The sequence below is a fragment of the Silurus meridionalis genome, chromosome 6 (genome assembly GCF_014805685.1).
Source record: "Silurus meridionalis isolate SWU-2019-XX chromosome 6, ASM1480568v1, whole genome shotgun sequence".
Taxonomy (NCBI): Eukaryota; Metazoa; Chordata; class Actinopteri; order Siluriformes; family Siluridae; genus Silurus; species Silurus meridionalis.
The window spans coordinates 33,435,245-33,460,762 of NC_060889.1; the positions used below are offsets into that span (position 1 = coordinate 33,435,245).

Consider the following 25,518-nt stretch of genomic DNA (forward strand, 5'->3'; position numbering starts at 1 on the left):
TGGTTTGAACCGCTAAGTCCTGGGAACCCCTCTCAGGGGAGGCGCAAGGGAGTGATGGAGTGTCCCTGTGACCCACAAAATAGGCACCTTGCAGTGGCCAGGTGGCGGTTTCTCTCTCTCCGGGACAGTCTCTGTGAGCCCAGCTGCATTGGTTTGACATCCGAGGCAGCCGTTGCGCCATGCAGAGCTTCCGGTTGAGGTGGAGGTGGATGGCATGCTGCCAAGCGCTGAGAGAGCCCCAATGGATTTTTGGATGAAGCTCTCCAACCCCACTGTGTCATCATGCATCGTCATTGCTTGTTTAATCTCCGGATTCAAACCCAGCCGATATATGCTGAGCAGCGCTGACTCGTTCCAGCCACTAGATGCCGCCAGGGTGCGGAAACGGAGGCTGTAGTCCGTGATGCTGTCATTCCCCTGACGTAAGCTGAGCAGCTGGTCGGCCGTGGTGAGGACGCAGAAGAAGGCGCAAAACACTTCCGGGAAGTGCGCTGTGAACCGAGCGTAGGACTGTGTAGCCGGGCTGGTGGCATCCCACAGCGACAGTGCCCAAGCCAGTGCTCTCCCAGAGAGGAGGGAGATGAAAAAAGCCACCTTAGGTCGTTCGGTGGGGAATCGCTGTGGTTGCATCTCAATATACAAGTTCACCTGGAGCAGGAATCTTCTTGGGAAAAAGCAGCCGGGAGCTCCATGGGACTGCCGGTGGAAGTGGGGGGTTTTGCCGAGCAGCGGAGGAAAGGAAAGCTGTTCGAGCACGGCGATGAGGTCCTGAACCGAATTGGATGCCGTGCTGGGTTGCTGATCCATCAGTCTGTTATTCTGTTAGGTGATAGTGATGGAGGCGAAAGCCAAAGCACCAGCAAACAGAGTTTAATATAAAAGTACTGCAAAGTAAACACACAAAATCCAACGAAAACAATAACGGACGCTGGAGTGGAGCGAGTGAGGTGTTTATATATGTGTGTGTAATGAGCGACAGGTGTGCGAAATCAGTATGATGGCGATGAGCTCCGAGTGGGCGGGGCGCGCACAGGAGAAGAAGCAGGGTGCTCCCTGAAACAAGTAGCTAACTGCTGTGACCGACCTTTAAAATGTATTGCCAAACATGTCTGCTATAAAATCTAGAGAACAAAGAACAGTACATTCAAAATGGTGCATGTCCAATATTGTTTTTGTTATATACGCAGAAACGGAGGCGGAAACCGTAGTAGATGAAGCGAGTTTATTTAGGAAAAGGATAGCGGAGAGTTTACTAGGGAAGCGAAACGGGTAGGAATATCCATGGTAAGTGGTTTAGTGTTGCAAATGTATCATTTGTATTTTCAGTGAATTTATCAGAATAAAAGAAAATGCTTTCGAACTCCAAAACCTAAAGAAAATTCAATTTTCTATTTTTGGCAGTTTGTTCATAAAGCTGAGAACACTGCAGTTTCATTTCTTTATGCTGAACATGGCAAGGCAATTCCTGCAGTCAAATTACTCCCATCATTTAATCTCTTCCCTAAAAAACCAAACAATTATTAAAGGCCATTAAAGTCCCCTATTAGAATTGAAGTCTGTTGCAATTAGAACCAGGCAGCACCAAGAATTATGCTACTCTGAACAGTATAGTGTTAATAAATATACTGCTACTGTACAATTACACACACACACACACACACACACACACACACACACACACACAGACACACACACACACATGGTAAGAATCACATGTAACCCAAATGTAATCACATGTATTATTATTATTATTATTATTAGTAGTAGTAGTAGTAGTAGTATTTTTTAAATCAGTCTATTTATATTTATATACCAATTTATCAGTTATATTAATTATTATTATTATTATTATTATTATTATTATTAATTTATATGTATTATATTACGATCAATTTCAATAGTGAATTAAAGTAAGTTTTAAATAGTTTTAAATGTATCACAGTTAGCATGCTTTATTCAAATGATGCCTACAATCCACATATTTTTTGTGAATAACATGCATTTATATTTGGAATAAAGGTAGTTCCCCTTCAGGAACTCGAGCTGCTTCTTCTCTGCTTCTTCTCCCGGTAAGAGCAGCGCGGCATTACATGTCTCTCTCTCCGAGGAGGGTGAGCGGATGGATGCTAGCGAGCCCGTGGAGTCCTCTCAGCCAGTGCTGTACGAGGAGCTCCTCGAAGTCGTGACACGAGCCGTTGCTAAGCTGGATCTAGATTGGCCGGTGGAGCAGCAGAAACAGCGTGCACCCAGTAAGCTGGATGAACGCTTTCTGCGTCCTGTGTCACTTCCTCGGCGCCGGGGCCTGCCGTTTTTCCCCGATCTGCATGCCGAGGTGTCCAGTTCTTGGGAAGCCCCGTACTCGGCGTGTACTTCGTCTCACCGCTCCTCGCTCTACGCGAATGTGGTTGGGACTAAGTCGTGCGGCTATGGGGCGATGCTGCGGGTTGAAGAGACGCTAGCTAGCTATCTCTCTCCTGGCGTTGCATCATCTCTGAAGGCCCCGGTGTTCCCTACTAAGCCGCTACGTGCTACATCGGCTTTAGTGGGGAAGGCTTACGCGGCTGCAGGTCAGGCTGCGGGTTGTCTCCACACCATCGGTGTGTTACAGGCATAGGAGTTACGTCGCGCTAGCTCCCTGGTTCACCCCCGCTCGGAGTTGTGGAGGCTGTGGCTGTGGCCCCTGAGAGGGCACAGTTCGTAGCAGCCGGTCTCTTCACCGAGCTCCATCCACGAGGAGGTCGTATGCCGCACGATGGCGACTGTTCACGTCCTGGTGCGAGCACCATAGCCTGGATCCAGTCAACTGCCCGGTTGGTTCAGTTCTGGAGTTCCTACAGGAACAGTTTGCCGCAGGGCTGTCCCCTTCGACCCTGAAGGTTTACGTGTCCGCCATCGCGGCTTATGGCTCCCCGCGGGGCAGTCGTTGGGCAGGCACCCACTAGTGACACGTTTCCTTTGCGGCGCTCGGAGGCTGAGGCCCGGGATGCGACCCAGAGTGCCTGTCTGGGATCTGGCGGTTGTGCTGGCGGCTCTATCTGAGCCCCCCGTCGAGCCACTAGCCGATGTGGCCCTATCGATTAAGACCACCTTCCTTTTGGCGATTTCCTCCCTGAAGAGGATCGGGGATCTGCAGGCTCTGTCCGTGGCCCCGTCCCGCCTGGAGTTTGCCCCTGGCATTGCCAAAGTGTTTCTCTGGATGCGATTGTGTCGGCTCACGCGTCCTCCGGCCTCCCCGCACCGCTCGGGGTTCGAGCTCACTCCACCCAGAGTGTGGCGGCCTCTACGGCCTGGTCCGCTGGAGTCCCGCTCCAGGACATCTGTGACACGGCGGGTTGGTCCACCTCGCTGACCTTCGTCAGGTTTTATGACCTCGACCTCAGAGCCACCCCGGGCTCCTCTGTCCTACGTGCTGGTGCCGAGGCCCTCACTCTCTAGGCAGGATCGGGTCAGTGTGGCGTGATTGGCGTTCGTTCCCAAAGCGTTTCGACGCAGCTCGAGTTCCTGAAGGGGAACGTCTCTAGGCTACAACCGTAACCCTAGTTCCCCGAGGGAACGAGACGCTGCGTCTCCGTGCCACACTCCCTGCATCCCTGCGACGCTTACCTTCTCTCGCAGGAGCTAGCGTCTGGTCCATCTCGCAGCCATTTGTAGCCTCCTGTTTACGCGACGTCGCCCGCCGATGACGTCACGTCCCAAATGCCTATTGGTCAGATTACACACGTGGTTCAGAGCGCGGTCACGCAGAGGGCGTTCCCATAGCGTTTCGACGCAGCGTCTTGTTCCCTCGGGGAACTTGGGTTACGGTCGTAATCTAGAGACGTTTTTATACCATGGACTCATCATCCATAGTTCTGGTAATGAAGCATTTTTCCGCAGTTTTCTCCTTCTGCATCATTCATCACATTCACAAAATGTTCATTTAAAAAAGTGCCCTTTTTTTAAGATAATGTTTAACAATTTGCAATTCTAGTTCCAATTTCTGATTTACTTTTTAGGAAGAATACAAATGTAAAATATTTTATCTTTTACATACATAACAGAAATTCCTTGTACTTATTTTGTATAAAAACATATCTTTTTGCTTAGGTTGTGGAGATGCTACCATTAAAATCATACAACCCCAAATTTAAAAAACAGTTGTGGATGCTGTGTAAAATGATAATTAAAAAGAGAATGCAATGATTTGCAAATCCTATAAACCCATATTTTATTCAAAACAGAACATAGATAGTAGAGATAAATAGACAGACAGATGCATTTGATAGATGCAACACGTCCTAAAAAAAGTTGGGAAATGGCCCACCAATGTTCACCACTGTGTAGCATCACGTCTTCTTTTACCAACATATGATACATCAAATGTTTTCAGTTGTTGAAAGGTCTGGACTGCATGCAGACCACTTCTACTACAAAACCATGCTATTGTAATAGATATACTGTAGTATGGCTTATCCTTAGGGGCCATGAGGATCACATGCATCCAAAATAGCTGTGTCCCTTGCACACAGAAATTTCTCCAGATTATAAGACTCTTTAGATAATATTATGTACTGTCCATGATGAGATATTCAGTCTTTGCAATTCGATGTTGAGGAACATTATTCTGAAATTGTTCAACAATTTGTAGGTGCAGTTTTTTGCAGATGATTTGCTCATTTCTACTTATAAGAGTCTCTGCCTCACTAAGAGTTTTTAAGTGGTGGGAAGTAATGAAGTACAAATATGGTGTTACTGTACTCAAGTAGATTTTTCTTCTATTAGTACTTTACTTTAATATTTATTTTTTTAAACAACTTTTCAAATCAAAGGGATCAAATAATTATTTCCCCCACTGCATGTATTTGTTCATCTGATGTTTACTAGATGGCCACATATAAGCATAGTCCCATTTGTGCCATAATGGGTTTTTATTTTCCACCATTTTGTCTTTCAAGTAAAATGTTACAAAAATTTTTGTTCCTTATTTATTCTTTTATCAGTTCTTATCAAATTAGTATTCTAAAATAGTAAAGCAATGATCAATTTGAATGTTTTGATTATTCTAAAAAATGATGCACAATTATACTGTATATAGAAATGTAAATTGTTATATAAAGTATAATGTATATAATGTAAATGTCTTAATTTACCTGCTTTGTAGAATCAGTCTGAAGAACCTTTTTTTTTTTAATATAGAGTGTTATGAGATAATCTGAGTGTGGTTTTATTGTCTACCAAAATTAATGTTGGCAAAAAGCCAGCAATTGTCTTGATCCTTAAACACATTATTCAAGTTTGGCTATCATTATTATTTTCTTTTAAATATATTTAGCCATGACTGCATGTTTGCCAGAAAGAATCGAGTGCATCAGGTAACATAATATTTCAGAACATTACTTCAAGACTATAGTTACCACATGAACAGTTATACATGCACACCTAATAATAACCGTTATTTTGTGAACACCAATAAAACGTTTTCCTATTTAATTTTCTTGTAGTTTCCTCTATTGTAGTTTTACTATTGTAACAGATTAACTCATAATGCAGGTGGATGTGGGTGACATCTACTGGTGATGATGATGTAGTGCACTCACTACACCATGAGATAACTATTAGATCTTTCTCCAAACTCGATGTCGAAAGAATGAGCTACGATTTGCTAGCTAGTTATATGGTGCTTTTAACTTTTAACCTTTTTTTCAATATTGTGTGTTTCGGCATAAAATATATTTTTGTGCTACACAGCCGAGTCAGTATATTCAAAGAGGTGATTCCTAAAGCAGTATTGAGCTCATTCTTCTTGAAGGGTTAATTCTAATGATTGATAAATGTGTAAAAAAAAAAACAGATAGTCAAGATACTACTTAAAAAAAAAAGGCGAATGGGCTTTGCTACCATTATTAAAAAGAGCCTGGGCATCCATAATAATGCTGGTGGTTAAAGGAATGTGTGTGGAATTATCAGCACCATGTTTGTGTCACATTTTTTATGTCTTGAGGAGCCTGCTCATCTGCCCCTGACATAAACTTGTCATAAACAAGGACCTTCTATGGTCCCTTGAATAAACTTGGCTTGAGGTGACTAAATGTCGACCATCACTGATGGACACTGATGACAACTGTAGCCCTAAACTATTGTAGCAAATAGTTTATATTATTCACAGTCCAAATCCATCTTTAGGTTCTTGAATAAACCTCCACAGTAACCTCATGGATTTTTATTTGTGTATGATGATTTATGATCTTATAAGGTATGTGTCAGATTTGTATTATGCCCAAACACAACTTAATTCTTGGAGAGGTTTTCCATACGGTCTACGATGCTCATGGTGCTTTTTCTGATATCAAGAAAGAATCACACAGCACACAGCATGGTGCAAATGTTTTTCTTTGGTTTAATGCAGGTAAAAGACAAGTATATATACACATTGGAAAAAACATTAGCTAAAACTGTTTCCTGTTTGCGTAAGAAAACTTAATAGCCGGAGATGTGTGAGCCCAGATAAAGGCTTCCTGTATACCTTACATACTCACATCATAGAGATCCTATAGACACTGAACAGACAAAGGAATGTATTCAGGGAACTAGTGTTAAACCATCTTAATACTAACAATGTCCACTTTAAATCATTTATGATTTAGCATCTCACACCATGACAAATGTTTTTTCTATGAACAGCATCAGTGATATTAACTGCAAATGAAAAGATAAAGACAAAACAAAAACAACAGATTTAATTTCATTCGGTCCCTACATGCATATTATCCTTCATCATCACCACTCCAATCGAGGCCTTTATAGCCTGTCTTACCATCGTCATCAAACATGGAAACATAAAAAGTACAATTCCAACAATCAATACAAGAATCAATGATAAAAGTGGTGTTCAACACTCCTTAAAGTATAAATTCTTAATCTTCTCAAAAAAAAAACTTTGCTCAGCAGTTATTTCATGTTCTCCAAGACATCATGAGACATGCTTCTAGGTGCTTGTTCAATATGTCTATAAGCAGTATTATCATGTATATGTAACAGTCTCCTCTCTGAATGATGTGTCTGACATGATTTAAAACTGGATTCATCTGATCCCTGATCAACATTGTACATGTTTACTATAGTGAAAGATAGATAGATAGATAGATAGATAGATAGATAGATAGATAGATAGATAGATAGATAGATAGATTGCAAGAAAGAAAGAAAGAAAGAAAGAAGTGAAGGGGTTAAGCAGACAGGTGCGCTCAGAAACGCTTAAGCCCCGCCTCTGCTCTCCCCTGATTGGCTGAGAGTCCGTAGGCGGACAGTTCTCTTTTCTCCTCTGGTCCACGTAAACACCGTCACATATCTACAGCTCCTCGGTGCTCATTCTGACTGCTACCGCCGCGAACATTTACAGTCTGCCAGCAGAAAGAAAAATATTTTCCTCTTCTTTCCGGAGACGAGTAACAATGTTGCGGTGCGCTTTTGGCCGAGGATGAAGAGGCTGAAGGCGGCACTGTGGTGGATCAGCGTCCTGCTCCTGTTGTGGTGAGAACAATTCAACATCTCTCTCGTTTATTTCATTCTTTCACATCATGGAAATAGAATGGGTTTACAGTCTGAACTGAGAAACCACTTCCTCTGTGCCACCTGCTAACATTGCTATTGGTAGTAGCATGTGATCTAATGGTGTGACTGGAGATTCTGGAGCTGTGGATCCACACCAGTAGATTAGATCACTTTATAGTATTCAGGATATTCAGGGTCTCAGTAGTTTCCAGTGGAAGCTTGAATACTTTCCCCTGCTTGATATGTGCTTTATAGTGATTACAGTCCAACACTGGGTTTGGAAAGCAGAACTGATCTTCTGATTCTCTGCTCAGATGATCCAGTAGATCACTAGTCACTGTCAGAATGTAGTTTGAGATGTCCTTCATGAGATATCCTTCATGAACCAAGCAGAGATTCATCAAGATAACGGGAGGAGGAAGGAAACCATGACAGAAGCAGTCATGCATTTAAACTAATACAGATTTAAAAGATGCCATTTTTGCACACTGAGGTTTAAACATAAACATATGTCATTAACATGAATATTTATGCAGATGGACATTTTTTGATGTTCAGGACTGAAGAAATGATGTGTGTTGTGTTCTAGAGAAATGCATAGTGTTGTTTCAACCTAAATTATTCTCTGAGATTTTTTTTACGACTGCATTTAGTGCCTCAAATTTGTAATTTCTTATATTGTAATTTTGTAAATTCTTATTAATTCCCGTATATTTCTGTTAATTCCTATGGAAAGTTTCCAGTCTTGAAAATTCCTGGAGTTTTGCAATCCCAGTCGGCATTAAGGGAATATGGAATATGGTGTGTGTGGAACGTGAACACCCCCAACTCCACCCCCCTGGTAATGAGATAATCTTTGCTGTTAATTTCACCTGTTAGTGGTTTTAGTGTTTGGGTTGTTTGGTGGTGCGTCAATACGATGTAAACTGTACATGAGAGACACGACCATGTTTATGATCACAGCAGCAGGTGAGATCTGTGGTGAGATCAGATAGACAGATGGATGGATGGATATTTTATTCATCTCAATGGAAAATGTACAATATTAAACACTAAGACGATCTTGAGTCTGTTCTGGTGAAGTTTATAATGAGATGTTTATGGTGAATATGTAGGTGGTAGATCAGAAGGTCTAGTTCAGTCCGAGCTCAAACAGAGTGGGCCCTTGAATAAAACTCACCCCATGTGTTATTCCAGTCTTCCCATCGTTTTGGAGAACGGCAGCACTGCTGGAACTGGAAAGAGCACTAAGCCGAGTTTAGGTCGGACGAATCAGGGAACCCACGCCTCCAGCACCCTGAAAGAAAAGGTACGTGTTACAGAGAACCAGAAGTCGGTTTGTGCCTCTTTGTGAAAATCCAATTCCACATTTACTCCTCATATCTCTGTTCCAAGTGGAGATGTTTCACTAGATTTGGTGGAGATTTGGGCTCCTCCAGAAACAAGGGTGGTAGTAACCTGAGGCCTGAGGAGATCTGGGGGTGTGTTCACATTCACCCTAACAGGGTTGGAGCTCTATAGCAGGAAATCTTCCACATCTTCCAACCCATGTAGATCAGATCTTCATAGCTTTGTCATGGAACAGGTTTAGGTCTTCTAGTTCAAGTGAAGAGCAAATTCACTTCTTCTGCATATAAAGACGTCCATTAACATTTATGGAAACAATTTATAGGTGGAAAAGTCAAGTGTCTCAATATACTATAAGATCATCTCGGTGTGCTTTTTGTGTGATTCTGTTCAGTCGATCTGTGAAGATTTAATCTCAGATGTTGATTTATTTTGATTGGATTCGGTTGTAACTGATAAAGAAATAAAGCAGTGGCTTCTCATGTCGGTCCTGTGATTTTCTCGATCGTGTCTATTGCCATGTGGAACAGATCGTTCCCGCCACCCCGGGAAGAGACCCGGCTCCTCCTCCTCCTGACCCAGAAGACATCCTTACTTTTGACGAATGGACAAAGAGCATGATGGAGGAGGAGAATGAAAAAAGTAAGACGCCGCGTTTCGCTCAGCATTGAGCATCACTGATCACATGATCCAGTCCCCCTTTTACATGATCCTGTTTTCCTCCTCGACTCCCACCAGGTCAAACCACACACACGTCCTACAACGGGGGCTCGGGTGGGGTTAAGAAGGTGCAGAAAACCACAAACTACGCCTCTGTGGAATGCGGCGCCAAGATCCTGGCTTCTAATCCCGAAGCAAAGGTACTTAAACCTGATTTGTTTTGGATGTTGTTTTATGCTGAATGTCTAAGATTTGAAGGTTTTTCTGACTGTAAAATATGTGATATGATACGTATTTATTTGTCACATGTACATTATTGGGGGATGAGCACAGGGTCAGCTATGATGCATCACCACTGGAGCACAGAGGGTTAAGGGCCTTACTCAAGGGCCCAATATTAGCAGCTTGACGGTGCTGGGGCTCGAACCCTCGACCTTTCGAACAGTAATTCAGAGCTTTAAACGCTGAGCGAGCACTTTCCCAGTGCATGCGCCGAATGTTGAAACCTGGTTTTCCAAATACTTTTAGTTTTTATTTATTATTTATAATTTATTATTATTATTATTATTGAAATAATAAACGAGATTCTCAGAACAAAATTCTATCAGCAGCTGCCAAGAAGCGATTAATGCATTTGTACATTTTAATCCTTTTAATGTTGTTTTTTTATGAAAGATCAAAAGCGACTCTTTCTGTCTATCAGTATAAACCTATGGTTTGCTTTGAGCTGGAACTCATGTCCTGCTGGGCGGTTCTAGAAATTGAACTTCTTATAAATCAGAATTGAGTATTTAGCAGCAATGTGGTATAAACTGTTATAATAATAAAAAAAATTATAATAATAAAATAAAAGTTGGACTTTTGGGTCTTTAAAATGACAATAAAATGTAAAATAAAATGTAAAATATGTTGTAGTAGTTTGTCAGTAAGACTGCATGATGCACTGCAGAAGGGCTGCGACTCGATAACCTTCACTCCATGTTTCTGTAAAGGGGCAGTAACAGTGCAAAAGTATTTGGACACTACTAGGTTTCTTGTTTCAGCAATGATCCTACATAATAATTACTCAGTTTATTTAGTAAAAAAAACAGTCAGAAAATAAAAGTGCAGTATTTTAAAAAGAATAAAATCAGATAAATGCAGATTTAATTGGCTAAAAGTGAAGGATTTATTGCAGATTTGTCCATAATTTTCCTATGAAGGGGCCAGAAATCGAACTCGATCGAGGGCCGTGGGTCAAAAAGAAATGTTTCCTGGTGTGATGAAACTTCTCAGCATGTTTACTGTGTGTGTAAATGACATGTTTGTCTTTTTTTCTTTTTTAGAGCACTTCTGCAATCCTGGTGGAGAATGTAGATGTTTACATGCTGAATCCTTGCAGCAATAAGATCTGGTAAGTTAAACCCAATGTTCACTGTATATACAGTTGTGTTCAAAATTATTCAACCCCCACTGAAATTGATTGTTTTGGTCGGTTTGACATTGATTATGATCATTCAGTCATCCTGCTTACAATTAAATCAAAGAGGCACGTGTAGGTCAGACAAATATAACATAACATTTATAATGAAATAACCACAAATGTCTTTTCTGAGCTCACATCATTATCAGTTTTATTCAACCCCCAAGTGACATTCAATCTTAGTACTTAGTACAACATCCTTTTACAGTTATAACAGCTTTTAAATGTGAAGCATAGCTTGACACAAGTGTCTTGCAGCGATCTACGGGTATCTTCGCCCATTCATCATGGGCAAAAGCCTCCAGTTCAGTCACATTCTTAGGCTTGCGCACTGCAACTGCTTTCTTTAAGTCCCACCAGAGGTTCTCAATCGGATTTAAGTCTGGTGACTGCGATGGCCACTTCAAAATGTTCCAGCCTTTAATCTGCAACCATGCTCTAGTGGACTTGGAGGTATGCTTGGGATCATTGTCCTGTTGAAAGGTCCAACGTCTTCCAAGCCTCAGGTTTGTGACGGACTGCATCACATTGTCATCCAATATCTCCTGGTACTGAAGAGAATTCATGGTACCTTGCACACGCTGAAGCTTCCCAGTACCTGCAGAAGCAAAACAGCCCCAAAGCATGATTGACCCCCCGCCATGCTTCACAGTAGGCAAGGTGTTCTTTTCTTCATAGGCCTTGTTCTTCCTCCTCCAAACATAGCGTTGATCCATGGGCCCAAACAGTTCTAATTTTGTTTCATCAGTCCACAGAACACTATCCCAAAACTTCTGTGGTTTGTCCACATGACTTTTGGCATACTGCAGTCGACTCTTCTTATTCTTTGGGGACAGCAAGGTGCGCCTGGGAGTTCTGGCATGGAGGCCTTCATTACGCAGGGTGCGCCGTATTGTCTGAGCAGAAACTTCAGTACCCACATCTGACAAATCTTTTCTCAGTTCCTCAGCAGTCACACGGGACTTTTCTCCACTCTACGCTTCAGGTAGCGCACAGCAGTCGAAGTCAGCATCTTCTTTCTGCCACGACCAGGTAGCGTTTCAACAGTGCCCTTTGCCTTGAATTTGCGAATGATGCTTCCTATGGTGTCTCTTGGTATGTTTAACATCTTTGCAATCTTCTTATAGCCATTGCCCTTCCTGTGAAGAGTAATCACCTGTTCTCTTGTCTTCCTGGACCATTCTCTTGACCTCACCATGTTTGTAACCACACCAGTAAATGTCTAGAAGGAGCTGAGTATCACAGTCATTTTAAAGCTGCCTAATTGGTGCTTATTAGGCTTTATTGCTGCTCCCTGATATCTACAGGTGTTTTCAATACCTGATTGAAAACACTTCATTGAACCTCTGTTCTTCAGAGTGGTAGTCTTTAAGGGGTTAAATAATTATGTCAATGAAGAATTCACAAAAGAAACATTTACTACTGTATTACAAAACTAATTGATGTCATTTTAGTTGCATATGGTTCTTTAAGAAGTCCTTGTAGGATTTCATTCTGAATACAATTACAAATGTACACTAAATTCCCTAAAACCATTTACAGCATTGGGGGTTGAATAATTTTGAACACAACTGTATATCTCTTTTGGGGTACTCAGAAAAAAATCAGTTTATTAAGAATAAATTACCGTGTTGAATTTAGCAGTTTTTCAATGTCTTGAGTTCAGCCCTTTGATGTGAAATTCTTCTGGAAATGAAAATGATGGTTAGTTGCAGCTCTAATCTGTATTATATCTAATTACATGCTCTTTAGAATAGGAAAGAGATTCCTGTAACTAAGCACGTTGTAGCTTTCGCTTTGAAAAGGTGCTTCTGGGAGCTTTAATTATCAGAAGGATCTGGTCCTAATACTCACACTGTACACAAACCTTTGTCCATTTGGTGCACACCCTATTTTCAAATGCATATGGACACCTGACCACGTACACATATGTGCTTCCTGAATATCTTCTTCCAAAAAATATATGTGAATATAAAAATAATAATAATCGAACCGCTAAAATTCAGCCAAAACATACATAAACAAAACTCTGTTTGATAAGTTAGACACAAAGAGAAAAAGATCAAAGGAATGACATTAATTTGACACTTTTGTGCTTTAAATGTTTTTTATTTAATGAATCTGGCAACCCTGTCTTCATGTCATTGTGGAAAGCTGCATTATACTCATTTATCTGAAGCAGTCCTGGAGGTGTAGTCGCTAATCAAGCCATGGTTAAATGCATTGTTTTGTACACTTTCCCTGAAAAAAGTATTTCTACACTAATAGGAACTTTAATATGCATAATAATTGTAGTAATTTATTTATAATTAAGAGTTAAATACAAAATATGATTAACAACATTATTAATAAGCCATCAATCAGACGAATTAAAAATACAATTATTAATTAGTTTTACTTATTATAAGTTTTCAGAGTTTCACTTTTTCTAAATTTTATGTTACAGCTTTACACCAAAATAAATTCAATTCTATATTTTCCTTGAAATTCTACAAACAAAACCCCATAATGACAATGTGAAGGAAGTTTGTTTGAAATCTGTGCAAATACATAAAAAAATAGAGGAAAAAAAGAAAGAAAAAAAAAATCACATTCTTTTTGAGTTTGATGCTACAAGCTCTACACACCTATTTTTGGGCAGTTTCTCCTATTGCTCTATGCAGAACCTCTCAAGCTCCATCAGGTTGGATGGGGAGAGTTGGTGCACAGCCATTTTCAGGTGTCTACAGAGATGTTTACTCAGGTTCTCTGGCTGGACCACTCGAGGACATTCACAGAGTCGTCCTGTAGCCCTTCCTTTGTTATCTTGGCTGTGTGTTTAGGGTCGTCGTCCTGTTGGAAGAGGAAACGTCGCCCAGGCTGATGTCCAGAGCGCTCTGAAGCAGGTTTTCATTAAGGATGTTTCTGTACATTGCTGCAATCATCTTTCTCTCAAACCTGACCAGTCTCTCAGTTCCTGCTTCTGAAAAATATCCCCACAGCATGATGATGCCACCACCATGCTTCACTGTAGGGATGGTATTGGTCAGGTGATGAGCAGTGCATGGTTTCACCAGAAATGACGCTTGGCATTCAGATCAAAGAGTTCAATCTTTGTTTCTCGTGGTTTCTTATGGTTCCTTTCACTGAGGAGTGGCTTTCCTCTGGCCACTTTACAATACAGGTCTGATTGGTGGAGTGCTGCAGAGATGGTTGTTCTTTTGGATGGTTCTCCTCTCTCCACAGAGAAACACTGGAGGTCCTTTAGAGTCACTATCGGGTTCTTACTCATCTCCCTAACTAAGGCTCTTCTCCCCGATCGCTCAGTTTGGCTGGGCAGCTCCGCTCTAGGAAGAGTCCTGGTGGTTCCAAACCTTTTCCATTTACAGATGATGGAGGCCACTGTGCTCATTGGGACCTTCACTACTGCAGAAATGTTTCCCCTTCCCCAAATCTGTGCCTCAATACGATCCTCTCTCTGAGGTCTACAGACAGTTCCTGGCACTTCATGGCCTGGTTTGTGCTCTGACATGCACTGTAACTGTGGGACCTTCTAGAGACAGGTGTGTGTTTTTTCAAATCATGTCCAATCAGCTGAATTACACAGGTGGACTCCAATCCAGTTGTAGAAACATCTCAGAGATAATCAGTGGAAACAGGATGCACCTGAGCTCAATTTTGAGTGTCTGTAAAAACTTATGTACATGATTTTTTTTTTTTCTCAAAGATTTTAAACGTCTTTCACATTGTTATTATCAGATTTTGTTTGTAGAATTTTATGGAAAATAATGAATTGAATTCATTTTGGAATAAAACTGCAACAAAACAAAATGTGGAAAAAGTGAAGCGATGTGAAAACTTTCCAGATGCAGCGTAAAACCCTAATTCACTTTAAAACTGCAAAAGCCACATATTGAGTTTAATTTAGAGATTTTAAATCTTATAGTAGCTGTTTATTGAGGACTGCATGTGGGATTTCTCCTTTTACACATTTTTTCACAAGCGGCTGCGTATCTCTTAACATCACTCTGAACCGTTACTTCAGGTTACAATTAATCCATAACTGCACCCGCCGACAACGAATTTCATCATCGATTAGTTCCTGCAGCTTTAAAACAGATCTAATAGAGTTTAAAGACAAACACTCAGATTGCACTGACGTAACCCCCATTCTGTTATTTCTTCCTGTTTTCTTTTTCTCCTCCATTCTGCTCTTCCTCACCCAACAATCATCTCCAACTTATCTTCAAGTTCACCCATTCTGTTCCTGTGTGTGCACCTCTAGGTTCGTCATTGAGTTGTGTCAACCCATTCAGCTCAAGCAGCTGGACATCGCCAACTTCGAGCTCTTCTCCTCCACCCCCAAAGACTTTCTGGTCTCAATCAGTGACAGGTCAGATTTTTTTTTACCTGCGAGGCAGTTTGGGGTATGATGTCGTGTTCTTTGACGTATTCTGACATAAAAGTCATTATTAATTTTCTATATTGTCACTTGTAATCATCATCCTCCTATTAGAAATAGAATTGAAATGCAATCGATAGAGTGGAAAAAAATTACAATACTGCAGTAGTTATTGATATTGATGTCTTTCAGTTCATTAGAGTATTTAATTTTTTCATATTTCCTCCATTAATATACATTAGGTATTTGATTTTGATGGTCAGAAGGTGTTGATTGATCTAGTGGGAGTTTCTTTGCGAGATGTAAACAGTTACATTTACGCCATTCGGCAGATGCTTTTATAAAGATCAGTGGTGGTGGGATTTGAACTCACAACCTTCTGGTTTGAAGTCCACTCGGGTTTTTGTTGTGGGATCTTATTCTTTTGGAGAGATTGGTGAGGATTAGTTTTGTTCAGAACTGGTAGAATTGATAAAAAAAAAAGCCCTATAGGCAGGTGAACTTCCGCACGAATAGTGAAAATGCAACGTTTTTCTGAGTCACATAAACAAAAAAAACACTGGATTCGCACCATGTTAACGATGAGGCTAATAGGACTGGTAATGGTGCTGCTGCCAATGCAGGGATTTCTCAATATCAAGGCATTGAAGTTCAATGTCTAGCTTCCCAGGATACAGTGCGTCATTAAGATGTTTTTATACGTAATTGTATCATCAGCATGGTTCAGTTTGTTATTAATCCACAGCGTTGTGCTTTTGGCTCTCGCTGATCAGCCACACCGGTCCATTTATTACACATTAACATTATACACATACAGCTGCACTTTAATTGCCTTTTTGTCTTCTGAAAATGGGTGCAAATGAACATTCTGGTTTGTCCACAGATATCCAACTAACAAATGGGCCAAGCTTGGGACCTTTCATGCTCGGGAGGAGCGCACGGTCCAGAGTTTTCCCCTGGATGAGCATTTATATGCCAAATACGTCAAGGTATGTGAGCAGGGTGTACACGCTAAATGCTAAACAACCAGGTCAAATCCCGTTAACCCCATATCTACCTGATTCGTCTCTTGTCATGCCAACTGCAGGTGGAGCTGTTGTCACACTTTGGTGCTGAGCACTTCTGTCCTCTCAGCCTGCTCAGGTAAAATTGGATGTACAACATGCATAGACACTAAACGTGAAACAGTACCTCAAAAGTCACGGTTCGGTTTGAACCTCGGGTTTAAATCAGATTTGAACTATGCCCCTTTAACGAAAAGGTTCAGTATGAATTTTACTGTTACACCCCGAATAGACAGGTTGTGGACACCTGACTTTTCCAGCCATATGTGGTTCTTTCCCAAAATGTTAACACACGTGCATCGGACGTCTTTGGATGCCGTGGCATGAAATGTTCCCTTTACTTGAACTAGGAGACTCAAACCTGTTCCAGCATGACGATGTCCCTGTGCACAAAGCCAGCTCCATGAAGATCTACTTTCCATGGCTTGAAGTGGAAGATCTCCTGCTATAGAGGGCCCTATTGAACACCTGTGAATGCTGACTGCACCCCACCCCATGTTTAAAAAAAAAAAAAAAAAAAAAAAAAAAAAAACATGGTCAAGTGTCCACAAACTTGTCAATATAGTGTATATATATATACATAATTAAAGTGTGTGTCTGTCACTGTTTTGTGTGTTAAGGGTTTTTGGCACATGCATGGCAGAGGAGTTGAATTGAGCTCTCTGAAAGAGTCAACTACCAGGATGAGGACGATGGTGAGAATTTCAAATAGCTGACTTGTTTTCTTCAAAACCTGTTGCTGCTTATGTGCTTGGTGCAAATCCAGTGATGAGGAAAAACTACCTGAGATGTCCTAAGGGACCAGACTTGAAAGGGAACCCAGCACCAGATGTCCATTCCGTTCAAAGATAGATGCATAAATGCAGAACTGTTCATGCGAACGTGGTCCTAAGCACATTGTAGCAGACTGTTAATTAATTACAGTCCAAATCCATCCTCAAAGTTGTTGAGTTGTTCAGTGACACAAGTGGAATGAAGTGTGGCTCGACTTGGTTGGAAAAACCCTGCAATATCCAGCCCTATGCATATAAAGTTTAAAACTTTAAATTAGAGGTCGGCCGATAGTGGATTTTACCTACAATATCATGCTGATTAATCAACCATTAGTTTTTAAAATAGATACTGGATAAAAAAAAAAAAAACATTCCAATCATTTCAATTTGATGAAATAAATATGAATATTTTAATTAATAATTATCATTACATAATTATTAAATTATAAGTAATACATTGCACTCTCCGTGCAGCACACAGTCTCACCTGTAAAAACAAACACCATGCAGTGTCAGTGATTTGCCTCTAGAGGCCGTCAAAAGCGATTAATCGGTCGACCTCGACTTTGAATTTACAACTCACACAATGAAAAATTTAAGAAGAAATGGAAATAAGTTTACACTGTGTTCAACAGGCAATTCTTTCTCCCTGCATTTAAATTTGACCGAGACATCAGGAACTCCATCCAAGTCTGTGTAAGTTGTTTAATTCGCAACTGATTTCGAAAATACTTATAGATTTTATAGCCAATTTTACGACACAGATTTGCATTGCTTATTAGAGTCTTTGGTAAGGAGGACATGAGGTGGAGTTAGAAGCATGCAACAGGCCCCTTCCCTTCAGTTTGTTCTTGAGACTTGTGTCTTGGTTAAACTCCTTCTGTATTTTTTTTCCTTTTATATAATTCAGTATGGAGACTGTGGCAGTGGACCAGCTTAAGTCAATAAAGGTCATTGAAACTCTCTCAATGACTGAAGGTGGACACATGGGTCCAACAGTTCCTTTAATTTCCCCTCACTCTCGGAGACCACAGCACAGCTGACTCCAGAGCCTGTCCAGACAACACTCACCAAAGAGGATCAGATTGTTACTTTGCTACCTGAAGATGAGTCAGATGTTCAAGACAAGTCCTCCAGGTCTACACTACAGAAAGCAGAACAGGAGAGTGTGAAGGCTCCCCAGGATCAGCAGTGCTCAAGATTGAAGGAGAAAATGGGAGGACATGTTCCTGACTCCAGTGCTTGTGTTATTTCAATCAAAGTCCCTCCTGCAGAGGCGATTTCCCATTCCAATTCAGCCGAGGTAGAAGACCAATACTAAATCTCGAGAATCACATTCTCAAACCAACACTTTCCACAGAACAGAGACCTCAGTCACGTGCTCCCCACCTCTTCATGTCTGCCATCTTCATACGAATTCTATGCTAAAATCCCCGGCTCCACCGATGTACCAATCCATGCCTCCAATCAGAAGTCCATCTTCATGAGGCTAAATAACCGGATTGAAGTCCTGAAGGTGAAGATGTCACTCAGCGGTTGTTACCTGGAACAGCTCAATCAAAGGTGACTACAGTATTCAGTTTGTTGAAAAATAAGAGAGAAGGTTGGATGAGGTGGTGAAGCAGGAAAGAGATAGGATTAGCAAGGAACAAAAGAAAGCAGCAATTAAGAGGATGAAGAGGGAAAAGTCAGTGGGACCAGATGACATATCGGTAGAAGCAAGAAGATGCAGTGAAGTTTTTAACCAGATTGATTAACAGAATTTGGAAGGTGAGAGGATGCCTGAAGAACGGAGAAGGAGATTGTTGGTGCCGGTCTTTGAGAATAAAGGAAGATGTGCAGACCTGCAGTTACTACAGGGCAATAAAGTTGATCAGTCACACCATGAAGTTATGGAAAAGAGTAGTGGAAGCCAGGCTGAGAGAAGAGGTGACCATCTGTGAGCAACAGTATGGTTTCATTCCAAGGAAGAGCACCACAGGCGCATTGCTTTGAGAATGTTGATGCAGAAGTATAGAGAAGATCAGAAGAAGTTGCATTGTGTGTTTGCGGATTTAGAGAAAGTGTATGACAGGGTGGAGAGAGGAGTTGTGGTATTGTATGTGGAAGTCAGGTGTGTCATAAAAGTATGTGAGGGTGGTGCAGGACATGTATGACGACAGTGTGACAGCAGTGAAGTGTGCAGTAGGAACGACAGACTTTTTTTAGGTGGAGGTTAGACTGCATCAAGGATTGGCTCTGAGCCCTTTTCTGTTTGCAGTGGCGATGGACAGGTTGACGGACGTAGTCAGACAGGAGTCTCCGTGGACTATGATGTTTGCAGATGATATTGTTATTTGTGGTGAGAGTAAGAAGCAGGTGGAGAAGAGCGGAGAGAAGGGGAATGAAAGTCAGTAAGAGTAAGACAGAGTACATGTGAGTGAAAGAGAGGAGGGCAGTGGGTTGTTGCGGTTGCAGGGAGAAGTGGTGGAGAAGGTGGAGGAGTTAAGGCACCTGGGGTCAACACTGCAAAGTGTGTTAGGGAAGAAGAAAAGAGTGCAGGCAGGGTGGAGTGGGTGGAGAAGAGTGATAGCAGGAGTGATTTGTGATAGAAGAGTATCTGTGAGAGTGAAAGGAAAGTTTATAGGACTGTGGTGAGACCTGAGATGTTGTACGGTTTAGAGACGGTGGCACTGAGTAAAAGACAGGAGGTGGAGCTGGAGGTAGCAGAGCTGAAGATGCTGAGGTTTTCGTTGGGAGTGATAAGGATGGACAGGATTAGAAAAGAGTTTATTAGAGGGACAGTACATGAAGGACGTTTTGGGGACAAAGTGAGAGAGGCCCGATTGAGATGTATTGCACATGTGCAGAGGAGGGACATGGGGTATATCGGTAGAAGAATGATGAGGATGGAGCCACCAGGAAGGAGGAAAAGAGGAAGACCAAAGAGGAGGTTCATTAATGTGGTGAAGGAAGACATGCAGGTAGCTGGTTTGAAAGAGGCAGATGTGAAGGACAGAGTAGTATGGAGACAGATGATCCGATGTGGTGCCCCCATTCGGTTGTATTTCCATGCCTTACCAGTAGAGGGAGATTCACAGTTTACCATTTATGATAAATGACCTCTGTGACATCACAGTTCAAAGGTCTTGATTGTGAGCTTAACAGGCCAGAACACTGAGCAGCAGCCGAAATACTACATCATGCAACCTATCTAGCAGATGACAGCAATAATCTCCACACACAATCAAATCCCTAAACCCAGTGAAGTTTGAGTGTTCAGACTCCTGTACTGTGTTTTTACTAGATTCTTCTTACACAGTTGTTCTTTGATATTTTCAACCCCGGCCCAAGCGCTGATTATGATGTTCTGAAAGAGAACAATATTCTAAATACAGAGGACAGCAGCTGCTCATCTTCTATTTGATTAGATTTTACACCCATTTTCTTTTCACAGATATCGAATGCAGATGGAGGAGATGCAGAGGGCTTTCTATAAAGCCATCATCAAACTCCAGAGCACCTTGTGGAACATTGAAGAGCAGGTCAGCACAATTAATAACTCAAATCTTTTTGTTCTTTTGCTCTATAATGTTTCTACACTATACTGACAAAAGTATTGGGACACCTGACCTTCCCTGCCATATGGTGTACTTGTGGCTGTTTGTGTTCATTCAGCAACAAGGGTGTTAGTAAAGTCGAATACTAATGTAGAGGAGGTTAGGAGGTCTGGGGGTGCAGAGTTCGTGTTCATGTTCAATAGGGTTGGAGCTCAATAGCAGGAGATCTTCCAAACCATGGAGAGCATGGAGCTGGCTTTGTGTACAGGGGCATTGTCATGCTGGAACAGGTTTGGGTCTCCAAGTTCAAGTGAAGAAAAAGTTGTTACAACATTCAATATGATTGTGTACCTCCGAATTTGTGGTAACAGTTTGGAAAAGAACCACATATGGCTGGAAAAGTCAGGCATTCCAATACTTTTCTCCATATAGAGCAGGGGTCACCAACATGGTGCCAGGTCGTCCGCAAGGACCACATGACTCACCTGTGGTCCTTTTCTAAAAATAGCTTATAGTTTCCTACCTTGTTAAATCATTGTTGATAGTTATTGTGAGAAATCATTAACATGATCAGTGTCTTCACATAGATGAGGGGTGTCAAATCCGGCCTGACGTACAATTATATCTGGCCCTCGAGATGATTTAACTATTATTATTGTTATTAATGGCCCAGCGATATGAAGCGCTGATAACACAAACTACAGATCCCATAATGCAGCGCTTCAGCTGCCTTACCGAACGCTAGACTACCTGAGAACATTCCAGCGTCAATCAAGTCAAGCTTCTGTTGATGTATTTAACCCTATTGTAAAGTTTTTGTGAAACAGCGCCTCACAGTGGTGAAGAGAAAAGTTGATTCTGAAAACAGAGCCTTTTAAAACCGAGGGGATTCTGAGTACCGTAATTAACGGACTATTAAGCGCACCCAAATATAAGCCGCACCCACTGAATTTTACAAATATTTGTGCTTATATGATTTTTGTTGCAACTGGAGTTAGCGAGCTCTCCCTTAACCCAGATTCAACGCGTTATAACAGCTTGTATCTAAACAGTAGCCGATCAAGAAAGTCCTTGTTCAGTGTCTTCCTCCTTCCTTTCACAACTATTTCTTTCTCGAGAGTTTTTCTCCTGTAGACAGTCCGAGTAAACGGCAGGTCAAACATCAGAGGAACATTATCCATATTTATGATGTGCTGCGGCCCGATTCAGTGGGAGCACATCTGATTTAATATAAAGAGTTTCATTGATTCATCTGAACCTGTTCAGCAATTTCATTGGTCTACTGTTATGGGGTTTTAGTTTTTTGGCTTGAAGTTTGTGAAACCGTGAAAAACCCAGGAAAAATCCACAAATTTGCCGCTTCATTGTTTAAGCCGCGGGGTTCAAAGCGTGGAAAAAAAGTAGCGGCTTATAGTCCGGAAAATACGGTATGTGTTTACTGACACTGCCGGTAAACACCTGTGTGTTATTAGTGGAGTGAATGTGGCTGTAATTCAGGAATTGAATCTGAGACTGAACTACGAGACAAAACATCAGGAGAAGCTGAAAAACCTGAATGCAGAGCAGAAGATACAGAAAGTAGAAGAGTTAAAGAAGAATCTGACATTTCAGCAGACATTTTTTACCACAGCAAAATCATGAAGTGAAGCTGGTGTGAAAACAGAGGAGAAATCAGAGTCTCATCAGCCGCTTATTTATTGAGGGAGAGTTTCTGAAGAGCTGCATGATGAAGCTGTGAGACGTCTGGTGTTTGACTGGAGATATTTTTATGGAGAGCAAAATATTTTAAGTTATTTAAAGTTTAAGATTATTTATTCTGAAATAATATTCCTGTCTGTTTTAATTCATATTTATGTTAAAAACATTGTTTAAGTGTGTTTAATAAATGTTTATCCTGTTCGGCCCGAGACCTAAAGTGTGCTTTGAGTTTTGCCCCCTGTGCAGTTGAGTTTGACCCCCTGATGTAGATGAATATCATTAATTATTGATAATAACATAGAATTAAAGGTAAATTGAGCAAATTTGTTATTTCAGAAGTGTGTATTAAACTGGTAGCCCTTCACATTAGTCGGTACTCAAGAAGTAGCTCTCGGGGTCAAAAAGGTTGGTGACCCCTGAAATAGAGTATGAGATACACAATGTATGGAACAGTTCAGCTCTTAAATCTGAGGTCATTTTGCTGATCAGATTGAGCTTCACCTTGAATATTGTGAATCTGATCTTTTCTTTTCTTTTTGTAGTGTAAGAAAATGCAGAGTCCATACAGGTTCTGCAGAAACAGATGGAGAAACTGTCACTGCAAGTCAGCAATCTACAGAGAGGTATCCACTTCCTGTCCCTGCCAAATCTACTGTATACGTTCCGGGTTTAAACACTACATATTTTCAGTGCTGCTTTGTTGTGCAGGTTTCGGTCCTCCAAAACTACGTGCTACTCTCTGTGGTCCTCAGCATCCTCAGCATCCTCAGCATTCTCATCATGCTCATCGTCATCATCTATCTCCATTACTGTCGCATGGCGGATTCAAATCTCTCATCAGAACCTGAAACGTCCATCCCAAAATCCTACAGCTGCTGCTGTCCTGACAGGTGAGAGCCTCGGGACTCAAACATGATTTACTAATAGGTTTCAATGGGTTTTATTTCAGCTGCTTTTGCTTTAATCCAGACATGGTGGCTTTTAGGGATTCGCTGAAAATGAGGACGTGAACCCAAAGGGGAGAGCGTCTTATCCTTTTTCACACTTGGCCATGCAGATTGCGACTACTGAAGGTAGAACCGAGATGCACTTTCAAGCAAGATAGCATTACCAGTGCCAAATGTGTTGGTGCAATTCTTCAGTAAACAGGGGGCGCCCTTGAGCAACAGATTTTATTCAAAAGAAAAGCAGATTAAATAGCAAAAAAAAATAAAATAAAATCAGCTTCATTCTTAAACTGTAGCACACTGGTAGCATTTTCTGCATATGTTTTACATGAGATTATATAGGAAGGATAGAAGGCAACATAGACTTGCTGACTTCCTGTTGATGGTGCAGCCGTCCTTTTGTTGAAATGGTTTCATGAATATAAGGAAATAATTACCTCGACATAACCAAATAATAATTTTAGTAAACATTCTAAACGATGAAACCGGGTGCACAAATAATTTATGATTTGTTCCTTTGTGTAAAAAAAAAAAAGAAATTTTGAACATAGAATCAGGTAGGAATTTTGATTTTGCAGACGTTCAACAAAATTAAACGTAACTGCAAATGGACTAAAACCAAAGCAAGAAAGAATAATGTATATTACCTCAATACATTTATTATAAAAATGTTCTTTTCTAATTGCTGTGGTTTAGGAGGAATAAAACACATGGAGCACTTCGAGACTTTAGATCAACCTGGTGTTTGATCATTTTCCTTAATGTTTAAGACATTGGAGCTTTACAGCTGAAGGGAATAAGTTCAAGTCCCAGCCACACCAAGCTGCCACTCTTGGGCCCCTGACCAAGGCCCTTAACCTCTTAGCTTTCAGCGCCACGCTCACGTGACCAATATTAAATTGTTCTCAGGTGTTAATGTTTAGCAATAGCTAAAATAAATAGGGATAAGAGTAACCATGACTAACTGTACATCATTCTAAAGCTCTAAACCTCAAGCAGCGATTTCAGATCTCTGTTTTTAAATTGAAAACGTATAATGAATGTATTTGCTGAATGTGTGTGAGCAGTACACAACAACAACATGCATAAAAAAATGCACTACTTACATTATTATTGTAATAACGAGTCATAAACACATCCACTGCTGCTAATCCCGGATTATTAGGAAATATGAGGCTCCACTGAACAACATGCTGTAAAGCATTTTTTGCTCCAACCAAACAATAGTGTTGTAATTTAGATGGTAAATCTTTGTTTACATCACAGTATATCGGGGGGTTTATAGTTTATATATGTTTCGGACTAACTTTTGCGTAAAAAACGCCATCTTGGTGGTAAAAAACAAATGAGACCACACACTTAAAAAAGTGAAAGAGGCGGAATCTCGGGTTTGAGCATCCACTCTCTCTGCAGGTGTGGTGAATTTCTGTCTACACCACCTTCATTTCAAACCTTTTATTTCCAGCCAGTAGCATTATGGAAACAACATGATTGATGTAAAATGTAGCCAATAAGTGCAGGATTCTAACGATATATGGGAGGATTTTATTCCCCACATGGGTGAGTTTTTGCTGAAGGCTAAGGGGATTTATACTGGAAAACATACAAAACAATGCCGGGCTATTAAAAAGAAAATAGAGTTAGCGCAGTGTCACTGTGGCTGCTCACTCAGTACCGGAAATAAGATTTGTTCTGTGCATGCATGAAAACGCTAAAAATAACCAGGAAGTAGCTAGCGGCTAACGCTATGGATTCTTTAGCTTTTTATGTTCAGCTTCAAGAATTTTTCTCAAAAGGAGAACATCCAGACTATTCCACATATCAAGGGAGTGAATAAATAAAGATTAGAAGGAATGAAGACATTTTAAAATATGCTGAAATAACTAGAACAGTTTGTTACGTCCCAGTATTGGGTTGGGCTGCACAGCATGATTAAAAGCACAGATTAAAAACACTTTTTACAAACCACTACATTGCCTACAAACAATCCCAAAAAAAAGAAAAATCACTTCCCTCACTCCCTCACAAAAAACAGGGAATTAACCCACACCCAACAGAAATGGTAACCCCGCCCCTACTAATGATAAACAAAGCAACACACATATGTGCATATATTT

General features: G+C 41.0%; 1 protein-coding gene and 2 long non-coding RNA genes across 4 annotated transcripts; all 3 read left to right on the forward strand.

Annotated features, from left to right (window-relative positions):
* Nucleotides 1-7,311: 7,311 nt before the first annotated feature.
* Nucleotides 7,312-17,101, forward strand: LOC124387575 (SUN domain-containing ossification factor-like). The gene is made up of 9 exons (XM_046851984.1): nucleotides 7,312-7,509; nucleotides 8,728-8,839; nucleotides 9,408-9,519; nucleotides 9,616-9,737; nucleotides 10,863-10,930; nucleotides 15,264-15,371; nucleotides 16,264-16,369; nucleotides 16,468-16,523; nucleotides 17,065-17,101. Exons 1-9 carry the CDS (start codon nucleotides 7,457-7,459, stop codon nucleotides 17,099-17,101), a joined length of 774 nt encoding a protein of 257 aa, XP_046707940.1. The 5' UTR covers nucleotides 7,312-7,456.
* LOC124386695 lies at nucleotides 17,100-20,741 on the forward strand. Of its 2 annotated transcripts, none has more exons than XR_006926002.1 (3): nucleotides 17,100-17,139; nucleotides 18,128-18,780; nucleotides 20,654-20,741. It is a non-coding gene; the product is annotated as an uncharacterized LOC124386695 (long non-coding RNA). The 2 variants fall into 2 exon arrangements; XR_006926001.1 differs by lacking the exon at nucleotides 17,100-17,139 and adding an exon at nucleotides 17,852-17,913.
* A 2,425-nt stretch (nucleotides 20,742-23,166) lies between these two features.
* LOC124386694 lies at nucleotides 23,167-23,691 on the forward strand. Its single transcript, XR_006926000.1, has 2 exons — nucleotides 23,167-23,344; nucleotides 23,440-23,691. It is a non-coding gene; the product is annotated as an uncharacterized LOC124386694 (long non-coding RNA).
* The last annotated feature ends 1,827 nt before the right edge of the window (nucleotides 23,692-25,518 follow it).